The sequence below is a fragment of the Numenius arquata genome, chromosome 16 (genome assembly GCF_964106895.1).
Source record: "Numenius arquata chromosome 16, bNumArq3.hap1.1, whole genome shotgun sequence".
Taxonomy (NCBI): domain Eukaryota; kingdom Metazoa; phylum Chordata; class Aves; order Charadriiformes; family Scolopacidae; genus Numenius; species Numenius arquata.
Genome location: NC_133591.1, coordinates 9078859 through 9096333, shown reverse-complemented (window position 1 = coordinate 9096333; position 17475 = coordinate 9078859). Strand labels below are relative to the sequence as shown.

General features: G+C 41.2%; 1 protein-coding gene across 1 annotated transcript in view; it reads left to right on the top strand.

Moving 5' to 3' along the window:
* The window catches only part of GALNT9 (polypeptide N-acetylgalactosaminyltransferase 9), a 151522-nt gene that overhangs the window by 22584 nt on the left and 111463 nt on the right, over positions 1 to 17475 (top strand). The window contains exon 2 of the mRNA XM_074159573.1: positions 7754 to 7934. Coding sequence (XP_074015674.1) covers positions 7754 to 7934 — 181 coding nt within the window. The remainder of the gene's footprint in view (positions 1 to 7753; positions 7935 to 17475) is intronic.

The following is a 17475-nucleotide window of genomic DNA, read 5'->3' as shown; positions in this document are numbered from 1 at the left end:
AAACTTGCTCAGCATTTTGGCAGTCAGGGTGATATCATAGGATGGAGAAGAGAGAAATACCATTCTACATGTCATGCCATATGATACTACCCCACTCCTCCTGACATCACGGGGAATCACTGGACAGAAGATGCTTCAGCCTTTGCCAGAGTAGGCCTGTGTTAGAGACTGTGGGAGACTGCTTTTTAATTCCCAAATTAATGACAACAGGACAAGAACTCAGGCAGTCGCTGGTTTTGATTTCTGGCTCCACCACCGTATCTTGTGTAATCCTCGGGATTTCCTTAACCTTCCAGCAGATCATTTCTGCCCAAAGGAGGGTAGGATGACTCCTTCCAACCTCAACGGGCATTGGGAGTACAACCTCACTGGTGTTTGGGAGGCACTGTGATAGTTCAGTGACGGTTGAGCGTCCAGTACCTGGACCAAGTACTCAACTGAGCAGCTGATCAGAGCATCCCTGAGCTGTGCGAGGTGTGTACGAGAGGCAAGGCACTGTTTATGTGATTGAGCCTTCCTCTGATGTAAACGTGTTATTTTGGAAAACTTGTTCCTCTTAGTTATTTTTAGGGATTGCTAAAATGAAGCTATAAACAGCAAGACAACTGGTGAGCTGAGACCTTTTGCTTCGTGTTGGACAGCTCACTCATATTGCTCTTTCTTCCTCCCCTTCCAACCAGCTGCTTTTCTTGTGCATCTGCTTTTCTCTGCCATGTCCTATTAACTCCTGAAGGAGGAAGTCCAGTTTTTCCCCTCCATGCCTACAGATATGCCAGTCAGTGAGGCTGTAACCTTCATCTGAAGCTTCTAGTTGCAACAGAACGAGATGACACAATACAGTAATTCAAGATGGAAGCATTGGGACTGATTCATTAGATGCATTAGCGTGTTTTTATATAGAACTTGCTTAAAAAATTGTTGTAAGCTGTGTATTGTTTTAGCTGTGTTACTTGAACCTGTTCTAGAGTCTATGAACCTTTTTTCTTTTCTTTCAAAAGACATAACTGGAAATGCTAAAAGTCAACTTTGTCAGTCTGTGTAGAGCTGCTATTGCCCCCAAATTCCTTTTTTCTTTTTCTTGGTTAAACTAGAATGTAAAGATTTTTATTGCCTTACAAGGTATGCAGGCATGTTTTCAACTAAGAAATCAGAATTGGAAAAGGGAGGAAACAACTGTTCTTCTGATGAGTTTTATGTTTCCTGTTTAAAAGAGAGAGAAGTGTTTTAGGGGTTACAGGTAAAACTGCTGGGTGCCCATGACAGTTTTTTTAGAAGGAAATGTTTTATTCCCTCCTTTTAAGATATTAGGAACTGGAATACTTCTGTGTAGTTATTCAAGAGAATAAGTGGTCTAAGTGTGGATAAGGCACAGAAGATTGGCTTTGGAGCCCTTCACAACCTAAGACTGAGTCAGGGCAGTGAGGGCATTTCAGAGATTTCTCAGCAGGTCTGTCAGTGCTTACCAAATCTGGTGGCACTGGTGGTGGAACTGGCCTTGTGATTGTGCCCAGCATCCCTGGGACCACATGGGCAGACTTTTGATGAAAGAGGGATGAGGTGGGGGAGCAGAGCTGCAGCTGCTGGAGAGGGGGTGGCCTTATCAGAAGTGGCAGGAAGGCCAGGAAAAGGCTAGGAACAGACCTGTGCTATTGTGAATGTGGGTGTATAATTATTCTCAGTTGCTTATTTTTATTTTGAATTGTCAAAAGGTTAATTATGTCTGAGAACCTTGGCTGAACCTGATTTACAGCTGCCTGTAATTGTGTTGCAAATTAAAAAAAAAAAGACACTAAAATAATCACAGATGTAGTTTGATCTTGCTTTTGTCTTAGTTTCTCACATAAATCTCTTCAGTAATTTTCCTATTGTGACAGAGTTTATGGTGAAAAATAGAAGGTCTCTTTTCTTCCTAGAAAATTATGCATCCTGTGGAGTAATTAATCTGGTTAAGAAAGTAAGACTGGTTCATTCTGCTCTCCATTCTCCCAGTAATTTCTGTCTTACAGAGAAATCTCTGCAGTGAGAGCAATAAATTTTAAATGAATGACAGACACTAATTATTTGTGACCTCATTGTCATCTGTGGCATTGAACTGGGTATAACTGATCCCAGTGTATGGATTGTAGATCCTTTTAGTCTAAAAATGTCAAGTAAAGACAGCTTTAAAAATAGCAGCTCACCGGGCATTGCCACCATTGTTCCCTCTCTCCCCTCTCTGCCCATCCCCGGTTCAGAGCTGGCAGCGTGATTTCATTCCTCTGCTCTGACACAAGCCATGGGGTTACACTCTCAGCAGCGCTGCTGTGCCCTGCCCGCAGGGGCTTCACAAGCCATGGAAAAGTGGGTGAAATGGGTGCTAGTTAGAGCCATCGGTTGGCAACTCATATATAAGACAAAGATCTGGAAGTCTGCAGCAAGCTTTAAAAGAAGAAAATGGATAAGCTCTCTCATCTGATCTGCCTTGGTTAAAACCCAGATATATGCTGGAAGTTGAACCAGAAGCACTTCTCGATCTGTCTTTTTTTAGATTTTATAGCGTTCCCCATCACTGTAGGACCTGAACGCCCAGTGTATAAAATTGATAGCAATTGTCTCTCTGGCGAGCAGCAGTATTTCCAGAAATGTATCCCTTTCCCTGTTCCAGTAGGCGAGACCCACAGGAATGAATGCTCCTATGGGTTGTCCCTGGGTTTTTGTTGAGCAGAAAACACTCAGGCGGTAAGGCACAAATAACTTATTCTTTGCTGACTCTTTGCTGTTTGTAAACACCCAAGCTGTAAGGCACAAATAGTTTGTTTTTTGCTGCCTCCCTGTCTCTGACAGCCCACCTACGCACCCTGGGGGAGCACTGCTGTAGAGTATTCTGCTCCTCCATGTCCTCCTAGGTGTTGTTCCCATGTTTGGCGTGCTGGAAGGCCTCCGAGGAGATGATTCTGCTCAGTGGTCCCAGACTGTGGGACATCCCTTGGATGAGAGCCTGGAGGATGTGCTGGAAGGTGTGTCTTGTTCACCGGCAGCCTCTGCCTCAGCCAAACCTGGGGACACCACGTCCCATCATCTGTCTCCAGGTCCCGCCTCTTAAGACTACCTTTTTGAGAAGATACTGCTGAACTGGCACCCCTTTTGTGGGTTGTTGGTTATTTTTCACAAACAGCTGACACAGGTAGCTGTGGATTTGAGGGTTAGCGAGTTGTGATCTTGACTTAGGGAGTCATGGGGCAAAGCACTCTGTTGAGGAGACATTTGCTGAAGCAACAGGTAATCCTTTGAGATGAAAAATGCTATGCAAGTGTTGTCCTATGTGAGAAATATTGTGTGTAGCTCACCAACTGAGCGTTGAAGAACATCGCCTGTAATTGCTAAATTTAGCACACATATCTATAAAATATACTATATTCATTGTTCCTAAGAACTTCTAGAGACACTTTAGTGCTTTTCTTGCAGAGTGAAGCAATGTTATATCATTTATTTAATTGCTGCTCTATATTGGTCAATGTTAGTGCATTGCTATAATAACTGTCACTCAGACTGGGCTACAGTTTGGGTAATGAATGGGGAGAAAACCTCACAGCAATATGTTCTGAGAATGTCAGACATAGGATGACTCTTCCCTAGAACAAGATAAGATTATCTGCATGAAGAGCTAGAATATCAGATTTAGGAAAAAAAGTATATGAAATAATTGTCACTATGCATGATTTGGAAGGCTGTCTAACTAATTCTCTCCTGCTATTGTGCCATAAAGGTGCAAGTGTTTTGTTCTGTAAACTACAAGAACATGTAGTATAAAGAATAAAGTTTTCAACTACTGGAATTAAATTGTTGCTTAAAGTCAAATGAGCGTGCCACATCTTGGAGTCCCTTTCATCAAAGCAGGTCAGTTAACTTTACCAAGGTCGTCTTCAGTTTGCTTTGATGTAACATCAGAACCCAGCCCAGAAGATCAGCAAATAAATTTCCACATTGCAGTCTTTCAAGGGCATAGACTTTATGAAGTGTCTAGATTTCTGGATTCTTTAACTTCTAAAGTGCCTAATTTGAGTCCTTTTTAATAAGGCCTGCTTGTGCTTTTTTTATTTTTTTTTTAGGGAACTGCTGATCTTTTCTCTGAAACTGAGCCCCCCTTAAAGATGCCATTTATTGGGCGAGTAAAGCTTGCTATTAGTCTTTTAAGTCTAAGACTGCGTCGTGCAGGAAGATCAGGCTGCTCTGTATTTCCTTTTGGGTGGGGAGAGATTTAGAGTCTCAGATGTGATTTCTGGGCTAATGTTAATCATTGAGAGTAGGAACTCTTGGTGTGTTTATACATTAATAACAAACTGTAGGCATCATAATATTTATAATAATTAAAGTAGAACCTGTCAGGATTGCACTAGAGGATGGCAACCAGTGTCATAAGTCCTGTCCAGGCTCAGCACACTCCGTTGTGACTCTTAGTATGCAGCAATTGAACACAGTGCTGTGATTTGGATTTGTCTCCAAGTGAATTGCCACCAGTGTAAGTCAGCAGGGAATTTTGACTCATGTGCTAGCTCCTATTGGCCAGGAGTTTGGACAGCAGAAACACTTACCTGAAAAAGGAGAAATCAGGTTTTCAGCCGATTCATGTTGCCAGCCTAAGATTGCAAGAAAGACTCCTACCCCTCTACTTCTGCAGAGAGGAGGAACATGCTGAGCCAAGGATGCAAAGACTTTCTAAGTACTTCTGCATGTACCTGAAGGTAATTTCATGGATTCAAGAATAACATGAGACATGAATGAAAATGACATAGATATTTGAAGTAGTTATAATAATCTTTGGAAACCTTTAGCTTTCTTTTTTTGCAGATGTTGCAGTAGGTCCGAATTCTCTGGGATTTAGTGGCTTGTGCTGGTAACTGCTTGTGATTTTTTTTTTTTTTTAAGTGGAAAGGTGATGAGCAGGAATAGGCGCTCTGCCATCCTGCTGGGGCGCAACTCAGTCCAGCTGAACTGATTTCTTGCGTTCTCCTTGTATGTTTTGAGACAGGACAAGAGCACTTTCCTGTTTATCTTCTGGGTTAGTTCCATACCTTACTAGAAGAAAACATGTTTGGGGGAGGAAGACAACATAGCTGGCCTAGGAGGAATAGTAGTCATTAAACAGTGGGAGGGTTCTATTTGGTGTTACCACATGTTGCAGGATATCTCATCCAAGGTGGGCCAAGATCCTGGTTTGGCAGGGTGACTGACTGGAGAAGAGAGCTGTGTACTGATACCACGTTCCCTTGCCTTCAGCATACCTTTCATTTTTGCTGGCATTTTGTTTCACTTACAGCTTTGAAGAAGTTCATTATTGATGAAGCATCAGTATCAATCCCAGTAGCTCGCTGCTTTCGTCTTTTCTTTCTGTGTACCAGTAATACAATATCCTAGAAAAGTATGCTGGTTTGAAGCTTCATCTTTCTACTTTCCCCTAATGGGTGCATGTGGGGTTTCTGCTCGTGCCTCTCTACGATCTCCCTTGCTAGTGAGACCTGGAGCTCACCTCCCACATACACCTATAATGAGACCATGGCTGCATGAGCCTCTTATTTTCCCTTCTTTTCAGCAACTCAATAGGCTTGAATGCTTGGAGCTGTCTGAATTTTTCAAAAGCTTGGCCATGCCAAGAATGCTTTTCTGCAGGGCATCCTTTTTTTCCTCTTCTGCCCTCCCTCCCCCTGCTAAGAGTCATGATTCACTCTGAGACAGTTGAGTGTTTCAGTGCATGATAAAGAACATGAAGAAGACATCAAAGACACAAACAAGTTCTGTCCTGACTTGGGATCACTGATTACAGTATGAGGGGGGGATATATTTTTGTAGGCAATGTCTGAAATTCAGTACCAAAATTCCTGAGTACTGCAGGTACTCAGTTCTTTTGTATTCAGACAATTTGTAATATTGCACTTAACCTTAGCACAGGGTTTTCTCATAAGCACCTACAGCAGAAAATGCTAGTTTTACTCTTTCAGACCACTAATGAACCACTGTTTCTCTGTTCTGTCCTGTAATTAAGCAGAGATGATGACGGAGGTAGAAGTGAGGACAGTGTTAGCAATGAGGTGCAAGACATTCCTTTATGAGGGACTAAACTGTCCCAGACCTTATTATGACTTGGAAAAGCCAGTCCCAGCTTTGGACTGCCTTGTGTGTTTGTTACTAGCAAATGTTGACAGTTTATTTCTGTCTCTTTAATTGTTTAGTTGAAATAATGATATTTTCCTCTTGAAAAAATCTTAATTTGAAAAATGTTGAGCAGGTCAAACTCTTAACTGTTTTGCTCTGTGTTGTAAATGATTTGGAGGATATTCGCACATTTCTGTGTGGTATCCCCAAGACTATTATAAATAACTTTTTTGCTTATAATGACTTGCTGATAGTGAGCCTTTTGGAAAGGAAAGCTTTGACATTAAACACAGGATATTTCAGGAGCTTATTTTATGAGAATTCTGCACCAAGTTAAATGCCTGTTGCCATGGAAGAAGTTCTTGGCGATGTGATCATACGGGCATTTTTTATGTTGGTTTACTTTTGTTTTACCTGTATTTTTGAGTTGAGCAGTAATATACCAGTGAATGAAACCTATGAAGTGCGTTGTTGGCTGGCTAATATCCCGTCACTAAGCAATGTGGGGTTAATTGTGTTAGCTCAAGTGTTTCCAAACTTTCTGATCCTATAAGCTGTATAGAGTTGAGTATCTTACATAATATGCATATTTCGTTCGTAAGAGAACTGAAGGACAGAGGAAATCCAGAGTAATTCCCAGCTGAGAGATGGTGTCAGCTCCCTAATAGTTTTAGCACATCTTTGTGGGAACAGGCTGAGCATGGTGTACAGTTGAGTCCAAATGACCCATCTATTGACTCACATTGTGATGTTAGAGTTACCCTATATTTTTCACCCAGCAGCTGGTGCCCAGTCACATAGCTGTATTCCCAGCATGGGAACCAAACCTGAACCATTCACGAGCTGCAGGTGGTCTTAGAGCCACAGAGCAGATGTCTCAGCTCCAACACTTGCCTCCAGAACTGACATTAATATAGAATTAAACTGGCAGATCTCCATGTGTAGAAATTCAACACTATCTCCCTTAAAATGAATGCAGCTGTAATGGGCTATGCTGGGAAAAGGCCTGGCCTCCAGTTCTTATGAGGAAAACATGCCTTTCCTCCTCATACTCCTTTTCCATGTGTCCTGAGTATTTGAGCTTCTGCTGGACTTCCTCAAGGGATTTAGTAGGTGCAGTGTTTGGTGATGCTATCTTTCATTTGAACAATGTTAGCAGCTGAGGGCACCTAACCCACAGAACAGACTATTGTGGGAAGTGGTAAGTTTTAGTAAGAGTTCCCTAAGACCTCTTAATCTGAATGTGTTCTGATTTTGTACATTTCAAATGCAGATATACTGAGATGAAATTAAACCTCTTAAGGATAATTAAACATTTTTGAATGTATGGAAACAAGTTTCCTGTTTACAGGGATTTACACAGGAAAAAGGAGAAATTGTGAAAGCTGCTAATTGATTCTTTATAGTTCGCTTATTAATGATCACACATTGATACTAGAATATGTGCTGATATGGACTCTGCCTGCAAAGCTGAGGATAATTTCCACAGAGCCGTGAGGGTTCCAGAGCTGAGTTTCATGACAGTTCAGATCTTGTTTATCTAAAAACATTCTGTGGTCACAGAAGATGTTAGATCCATGTCCTTTATATTAATAATTTGGGGGGTTTTGTCTTTTTCATTTAGGTCTGGCAAAGCCCATGGGATTAGTTGAAGGTCCAGGAGGCCTGGGCCAGGGAGGAATGGCTGCTACCCTGAGAGATGATAGCCATGAATCGGAGACTAAGTATGAAGAATATGGTTACAACGCCCAACTCAGTGACAGGATATCACTGGACAGGTCCATTCCTGACTACAGACCAAAAAAGTAAGTTGAATTCTACATGATTATTAAGAGTAAGTGATTGATTGTTGTTCTGTTAAACCGTGGTGGCGTTCTGCTCTTCACCTCCCTTCCTGGTTAGAGTATGACAGCAGTTAGTCATACATACACCCCTGAGTTTAGTGAAAATTAAAAAGACCAACTGCCATCTCAAGCATGAAGTGTCATGTTAAATGCGTAGCTAATTCTGTGAGTAACGCATTAATATGCACATTCAAGGCCTCAGATCAAAAACTACATCAGGATATTGGCAATGGTTCGTTTGGGTTTGGTTCTCTTAGAAAAAGCCAGGTAGTGCCACCTGAGCCCACCATCGAGGTGGGAGCCTCAGTCTGTGCTCCTTGAAGTTGTGTGCAATGGGAGGTGGGGCAGTGACAACAAACACTTTGCAGACACTGGTCACTTAAAAAACGCCATCAAATCAACTGCCTTTTCTTTAATTGCATTTGATGTTCTTAGAGCTGTTTAGTCGGGGTTTACAATGTGCTGAAACATGGACTAAGTGTAATCCATCAGGGTCCTATAATTGCAAAAAGATTATTTTTTTTGTCTGTTATAGTCTTCACATGCCTGTGCTATGTGTGACGTTGCAATGATATGTTTAATATTTGTACTGATTTATTATATTTTGTATTAAATGTCTTTCAAATCTTTCATATTTATGGAGTTATGTATCTTCCAGATGAGACATCCGCAATGTCATCCTTCGAATGACAATCAGTAATGTCTTAATGCAGAGGAGATCAGCAGCAATGCCTAGTTACTCTCAGGAGACAGAATTGAAAAGAATACTTAATTAATTTCTAATAATAATCTTCTGTTTTAAAAGACCTACTGGGGCTCCTAGGCAGAACTGAAAGTTAAATAAAAAAGTATCTTATTAAGTGGTGAGAAAAGTTTAGCCAAGCAAAACAGCTGTGCTATGTGAGTAGATTGCAATTGAATTAGGATTTTAGGCAGTTCAAGCTGCCAAAACCAAAATCTAGCAAAACAAAACTTCAGCTTAAGTACAAATTTCATTAGCTGTGTTACATATTAATCTAATCTCAGAAGTATTGACTCAGCTTTTTTTTTCCCAGACGCTTGCTGTACAAAAGAAAACCTAGATAAAAGAAGTGGGAAGGAGAAAAAAATCTACTGCTTTGATATCACATTTGATGCAAGTGTACTGACTCATCCAATGGTCTCGTCTCTCCATCTCTCTTGATGTGTCATAAAAATCCATCATGGAATTATTCTGGGCAAAAAGTAGTCTGTAGATATGCCAATATCTGAGTTGTGTATCAGATCTGGTCCAAAGACCCTTAAATCAGCATGAAGTTTTTCAAATGAAAAATCAGTGAGGTTTGACCTGGCCTGTTATTAGCTGCTGCGGTCACCTGGATAATTAGAATCCTCTACTAGGAAATACAAAAGCAAACGTTGCCGAACTTGAATCTAGCTCAGTAGCTGTCAGAAGCATGAGAGCATTTGCAATGCAGTGATGCTTCACTTCAGATTAAACTCTTCCAGTTTTACTTGGAAGCTTTGATGAGTCATTCAGATAAGCCTTTTGACGTGCTCATTTTGGGAATCTCACAAGGCCACACTGCATGATTAACTGTCTGAGTTACTGGGAGAACTGTCTTCCTTGTGCTGTTTTGACACTTCTGAGGTGGTTCTAGTTAGGTCTAGATGCTGGAATTGAAACACTTGTCTCTAGATACTTATGAGTCACAGGAAAACTCTTCAGATTGAATTTGCTATGAAAAATGAGTGAAAGTTTAGAGAAGGTAGAACCTCTTACTATATGAAGAGTTTTAGCCACTTGTATCAAACGACCTTTGGGCTGCCATTTTGTTGCCATTTCCTATCAGAAATTTCTGCTGTCCTCATGAGCAGTACTTTTTGCCTCTGACCTCTTCAAATGCACAGCTACTCATGTACAATCTCTCTTGGGAGCTCTCACTCTAATGCCGAGAGGCAGTTTTTACTCCCTATCCCGTCCACCTCTTCATACCCACCATGCGGTACCACACTTGAATGCTCACCTAACAGGTGATAGTTGTGCATCATAGCCATAAGGCAAAGCTGACCTTGACTTTCTGTTTGGTTTAGACACTCTGCTCTAATTATATATTGGAGAGAACTAAACCTCCAGATCTTTGAGACAGGCTTTGGGAAAACCATTCTTGTTTTGTCCAGCTTTGCTCACTGACTTGCCCAATGGTCTCAGCTCTCCGTCTCTTGATAATGGCTCTCATCGCTGAGCCCTTCTCAGTCTGCTTGTGATTTATATTTATGTCGTTCCCAGACCTTTTCATTTGTAAAAGGGAGGACTTTTCATTTGTAAATTGAGAAGCAAGGTAGAATTAATGTCCAAGGCCATGTACAAAGTCCATGGCCAGTCTATGAATAAAACCACTTATCTGGATTTGCATTCCCAAAGTATTAAACCAGCTTTCTCCCCAGTCTGGCTTCCATTTAAAATGTTCAGATCTACATATTTGCACACACCAGTAGGTATTAAAGATATGAACCAGGAGAATTTACAGTCAAGTCTGCATTGCATAGACAAAATTTATGAAAGTAAACATGATTTCACTATGCAAATGTGGGACTTGTAATATTCCAGGTTTAGTCTTCTTTTAATAGAATTTGATCAGAATTATTATCGTTGAACTCCCCTCTTATTGTTGTCCAGTGTCTTATTCTGGTAGAATAAGCCTTTTGTTCCATCTACTAGCATACCTTCAGTAAACATTCAGCAACTTAATTGCTTTTCAGAGGTATTTTCTTCCCCAACCAGCAAATTAAAAAAATATGTTCCACTAAAGAGGTGTGCAGTCAGACAGCGTGACCATGAGAGCTCCTAAATTGGAGTCACCTCCATGTCCTTTCACTGCAGTAAAGTCTGTGAGCCGGGCTGGCTAGTCTGGCTCTCGAGATGCTTTTCCCACACACTCGTGTTGTGTTCTGCTTTCCTCCCTGCTTCTGCTGGTGTAGATAGTTCTTTTCACTCAGAAGCCTTTTCTTTGAGATAAGAATCACTAAGTCAGTACAGGAGACAACAGCAGATTTTGTGCATGTTGTGTTTGTGTGCCAAATTGAAGTGATGACAGTAAATAGCTTGCTTGCGATTACAATTCACACAATAATTACAAAATTGTAGTTTGATCCTAACGTGGTGTAATAAATACGTCTCGGCTTTTTCTTCTCTGATATTGCACCTCCCACAGCTTGAACACTTGCCCTGTCTCTGTGTAGAAAGCAGACAGCCCTGGGGAAACAGTTCAAAACCATACTGTGAACTGATATTTCAAGCTATGTTTAGTTTCAGGAGACATGTAATATAGAGAAGTTGCAATTTTGTTTTATAAAACAATGCAAAGCCTCCCCAACAGTTTGTAACTTTATTCAGTGTGACCTTGAACACTATTTTCATTTCTTGTTGGATTTCACCTAGATCAAATGGACTGATTTTAAAATTATGCTGATGATCTTTCCATAATACACTATATAAGTCTTAATGGTGACTTTTGCCTTGAAGCAGCTGAGTAGAGTGCCTCTGAGTGCTCTGAGAAGATGCACGGACTGAGTAGTGGGAATGAAACATGTTTGAGTTCAACATCAAGCAGAATACTCAGGATTTATTGTATTTATTATGATTGATTGATGGGTATTTAGAAATATTCAGCTAATCATCCTAGTATTGGACTGACCTGAGATTTTCCTTCATTTCCGTCATTCCTTCAGTGGAAAGTGGTCGATATCTTCTTGTCTGTTAAAACACATAAAAATAACTCTATAGTAGTGGTCTGGTTAGAACTGACTGTTATTAACCATCTAAATTCTAGAGTAAATTTTTCCGTACGTATGAAATCTACGTTAGTGCCAAAAGAATTTTGCAGGATTATTTCTGTTACAAGGGAATTCATAATGCTTGTGATGGAATTATTTTCATCCCCTGACATACAGGCACATATCACACTTGAAAAACATTTCTCAAGTTAAAGGCAAGCTGCAAGAAGAAGGGGCAAGGAAAGTAGCACAGCTCTCTGCATGTCCCTGCTGCTGCCCCATCCTTGCTCCCCAGTGTGCTGAAGTTTTTCAAGGGCTGTACTACCGTGGGAAATAAGTTGCAGAGAGCTCAGGATGTTTAATGCCCTGATCTCTCTTCCCAGCAGTGAAGTATTAGCACAACTTTCTAGCCCCTGCTAACATACCCTATTTCCTTTGAGCAGTGGAAAAAAAGAGAAGCTTCTCTTGTAAGGAACAAGTTATTTTTCCCTTGGAAGCACATGGCTAAGCTAGAACTTGCTTTGTGGATCTCTGGGGAAAGTGTTATTTAATGGTGAAATGTAATTGGATTAATTTCCATTTATGTTCTTCTATTTTCAAAGTGAGGGTTGTGATCACATGAACCTGAGTACTTAGGGGAGAAAAATGCAGTGGTTGCCTTATGTATAAGTGCAGGAAAGCATGAGCACATGTATTTGTATCAGTTATCTCTACCAATACATGTAAATGTAGAGTAGCCTTGCATCCTGCCCATGGGGAGGCTGTGAAATCTGCTGGGCTGTGTGCATGCCTTTCTTACCGTAATGTCAAGGGGCCAGTGTTTGACTGAATAGTCAAAAATGGGTCTGTAGCAACACAACTGAGAGTCTGATAGAAATCCCACACGTTAGAACAGAAGTGCCCGGAGTCAGCCACCTAAACTCCTGCGTAGTCATTTGTCTTCAAGTGGTTTAGTTTGTTTGGGGTAATTGAGAGTAGAAAAGGAGAACAGGTTTAGCTGGGATGTGCTGTATTGCTGCAATAGGCTTCAGGAACAGCAGCAGCTCTCCATCTGCCTTTTTGGGGGAATAACAGCCTTCACTCCTGTAGCACAAAACATGTCTGTGCTCCAGTAACAAAGGATCAGACTCAATCCTTCCCAATCATGCGTGAAGACAGAGGTGCTATGCTCCCCTATGACAGTAGATTTTGATTTTATCAAAGATGAAGAATGCAGAAAAAGTCAAAACCTTAAGGAATTTCATTCAAAGGCAGGGGGAAGGGCCCCCAAACTTACAAAAACTGTTTGTTTTACAGTGTGGCATCCTGGAAAATGGGGAAGTGTCAACTAACCAGATGCTTTCAAACATAAGCATCGTCTCTCAGGATAACATCAATTCCCCTGTTCTTCCTGGTGCACAGGCTGGATCGCAAGGGGTTGAATTAAACAGGTTGAACACCTGTAAATCTGGCATTTTCTAACTTTCTATCACTCGACTTTGCAACTTAAATAACTTCTGGGGTTTCTTTACATGCAGGACACGTCCACGCATACGCACACATGCACTTGTCAAAACCACTTGCTGTGATGCATTATGCATACTTTTGAGAAAAGTTAATATGATCCTGGAGCTTCCATAAGGGCTAAATTGGCTTTTACAAGAAATTGTCACCGCTTGGTGAGGATCTTTAATTTAACTGATCTTTTTCGTGCAATGTGATGCTGAGTGCATTGTGGCAGTTCAGTGATAACAATAATACTAATATATGGATTCAGTCTGCTGGCTCTATCAGCCAAAGAAGATATTTCTTTGTGTTATGGTCATGGATGTTTGTATAGAGAAAATTCAGCCCTAAAGAACAAACTTATTAATGCTGAGGCAACTAAAGTCTTTAGCCATAAAAAGCAGAGGAATCAAGGTCTCGAGGAAATTACTTTCATTTATTCAGTTCTTTTATAGAGGCGAGCATTTTCGCTGCTTGCTATAGACATTTCACAATAGCAGAGGAATTGCATCTCTAGGGCTCTGAAGTGTAATTAATGGTTCACTCCACTCTATACCTAAGGAAAAGCTTTTTTAATTACCTATCAAAAAGGATTCTGGAATTGATCAAATAGTGCTATCGAGGGGGCAGACTTGGTAAATAGACCTCTGATTTGTTCATTCAAGGGTTTAATAACAGTAGCTAGTATGAGGCTAGAAAACTGCCTTTCTGTCCTTCAGTGGCCGGGGAGCTCAAGCCTTCTGACAACACAGGGAGCTCACCTTTAATTTTTTTTTTGGCGGTAGAGCTCTGTGGACTCACTGTGATTTTATTTTTTTGAGGTATCAGGCAGCAGCTCTCTCAAGCCAAATCATGTATGTGTTTGCAAGTTCTCTGTCGTGAGAGGAGGGTCAGTGGTCTGGTCCAATGGCCCTTGCCCGAGGCTGTTGGAGCGGGCAGCTCCTCTGCCCGTCTGTGTTGGACGTCCCTGCAGGAGCAGGGCAGGAAGGCAGGTGGCTTTCAAAGAGCATCAGCTTTTGGATCAGTGGGTTGAAGAGGGCTAGACCTGGAATTATTTGATTTTCTCCACCTCTGCAGCTTGCTCTGCCTCCTGACCCAGTTTTCAAATTGTCTGGGGACACTGGGTGTTCTTTGCACCACTTAGAAAAATGGCACAAGAATCTCCAAATTGAATCAGACCCTTAGGATTCTTCCCAGGTTACCCAGAGTGCAACGTAATGGGCCCTTTTGCAAGGAACGTTGGAACTGGAACAGATCCAGCGCTGTTCAGGAACCAGAATTTCTGAGGAGCAGAAAATGGCAACTGAAAAAAAAACCACAACAAAACCTGAAATTATTTTGTGTCAGAGTGAACATCTGTGAAATTATTATTTAAATGAAATGTTTATACCAACAGAATATTTAGTTTCCTATGAAAAATTTAGTTTTAAAATAATGAATTTTCTGTCACTAGCTTCTACTGTGACTTGCAGTATAATGTCAGGTCACAGTAAAGTGAAAGAGTTGAAATTAAGCGTTTCCGTTTTTAGGTGACTGTTTTACAGTACAGACACAATATTTTGATTTCAATTAGGTTTATTTTTTAATAGGAAACTTTTTGACTTTTTTTGCACCCACTCAATAAATCTAAAAATCCACACTAAAGTTCTGAAAAGACAATTTTGGCCACTCTGCACATATGATGTAAGTTAAAGCAGAGAGAAGGAACAACAGGGAGAGAAAACGGAGCAGACAGAATTACCTCTGGGCAACAGATTGGGATTGTTTATCGGAGGGAAATTGAGTAAGAGATGAAACTAACTGAAGTGTTTTAATTAAATCCCAAATCAATATCCAGATGTGGATTTTGAACAGTGAGAAGGGGCCTTGTACGTACATGTGCTCTGGGGCTTTATCTCGTTCTCAGCCAGCTTTGCCAGGTTACACAGGCTGGACATTGTCCTCAGGCTGCCAGTCCCCTACAGCCGGCTCGGGCGCCTTTGCGCACACGCTGGGTATGCACAATTGGTGACAGAGCTTCAGAGAGACATACTCGAGTTTGAGCTGACTTTCCGACTTGCCCCAGAGCAGCAGGGACTGGTGTGAACTGGGTAAGCCCCGGTGCTGCTTCCTCTGCGGAGAGCTGGGCTCTGACCAGCCACTGCACAGGGTTTAGTGTTGTAATTCTGACTCGGCTCATTTGGGATATCGGTTGACAAGCTAAATTTGCTCATACCTCTGGGCCAGTTGTGCTTATTTGCGTATCCCTGTGTGTGCCAAAGGCTTGTTGCTGCATTTTGTGAAGCATTTCCTTTTTGGCTGTCAAGTTCTTAGACTAGAACTGTGTAAAACCCACAAAGGAGGGGAAAGAATGACCTGCTCCTTTGGCTAGGAAGGGAGAATCCCTGTGAATCCTAGGTACTGCCAGCCAGCCCCCGTGCTTTACACTCAGTGCTCGGTGTATGCACTGTACCTCTGTAGCTGTCACTGAGGCCTACAGTTGTGATTTGACTGTGTTTATGAAGGTACTGTAGGACTTCTCCCAGCCTCTTCTGGAGCTCTGCTTGCTTTGCATCGATAAGGAGATATTAACTGGAATGTGGGCTCAAACATTTGTCTCCAAAATCCCAGGTCACCATTAGATCTTTGAATATTTAATTAGTTTTATAATGTTAAATTGCTCCAATGAGAAGACTGACCGAGGAACAGATTAACACTGTGCCCATGTTTCCCAATAGTAATAAAAAATTATTGAGAAACTTTCCAACCAGTTTCTAATGCCATCTGGTTATCAGGAAGGTTCTCAGACTGCTTGTGCTTGATCAACAGCAGTAGGGTATGACCATGAGATAGGACCATGAGACCACGCAGGTTGCACTACAGCAATACTCTGCCTCCCGCTGTGTTGTACCTGGGGGTTGGTGACCCCACAGGCTTTGAGGAGACAGTACCAGTTTTTTGCAGGACGTGGCTCCTAAGCAGAGACTCCCTGTGAGCCACACTCCATGCTGTCTCTATAGTAGCAGTGCTGGACACGTGGCATTATCTTGCAGTTACTTCTGATATTCGATAGTTTTCTCTGGCTTTTCCCATTAGATATGTTATTGATTCCCTTTTGTTTAGTGCTAGCTAGGCTTTCCAATTAAGTAGTGACTTTAATTATACCACAAAGCATATAACATAGATCTTGATTATTAACACTGGCTCATGGGATAATAAAAGGAGGACCAGCAAGGCTAAATTAAACAGAATCATAAAAAAGAACAATCTTTTCCAAAAACCCACCTTATGTTCAAATGCAGTAATTTTCCTCTTGTTACATTTTTGCAGTGTCTTTGTGTATATTAATTGTTGAAGACAAGTTCTGCATGACTGTCAGCACTAATAAATGTAGATTTAGTGAAGGCTGAATTTGATTAACTAGGGAGCATGAAAAATAACTGATTGCAATGTTGTGTTTAAATGCAGTAAGACTGGAAGCCATTCCCTGCAGTTTGTCTGCACCAGAACGTACTCTGGAATATATGAATAGATTACCTAAGGTGGGTTGCATAACATTGACTAAAAATTAGAGATCACATTTAAGGTGATCAACTTGACTGCCTTTATAGTCCATGGAGAAGAAGATACAGTAGCATTGCTTAAGATGTATAGTGTTTAATGTCCTCTGGAGGTCTCTCCCTCAGGAACCTAGGACAGCCGGCTTAAGTAGGATTTCAGGTGAATCCAGTCCAAAATGTTAAATGCTCCAAGGGATACAGAAGCAAAAGGGAATTTCTGTATTAGCAACACATGTTGAAGAATGACCTGCCAGCATGGGCAGCCTGGGTAAGGTCCCCACCAAGCAGCTCTGGAGGAAAAATTGTGGATGTAGCACAGTTTTCAGCTTGGAGGAAAATAAATGATGATTAAAAAGCTGGTTTGCATCCCTCAATTTTTCTTACAGATCATAAGACTAAATGTGTCTCGTGTGATCTGTACGTTTACGGGGGCCTTAAACATGGTTGGGTTTTTTTTCTAAAAAAAAAAAAAAGTATGCTTTAGAGACTGTAGCAATTTTCTGAACTTGAAAACAGTGCCATAATATTTTCATAGCAGAAGTATTTCCTCCTTAAGGGCAATGGTGGGATGCTGTCTTCAAATTGTGCATGCTATTCTTTTACAGGTTAATATATATCTGTAGTGCGGAAGCACTGCTGAGATCCAGCCATGACTTGCAGCTGTGTGGTGGCATTTTAAAGTTTCTTTCATTTCCCTCCCCTGGGCCCATGGCTGATTGTTG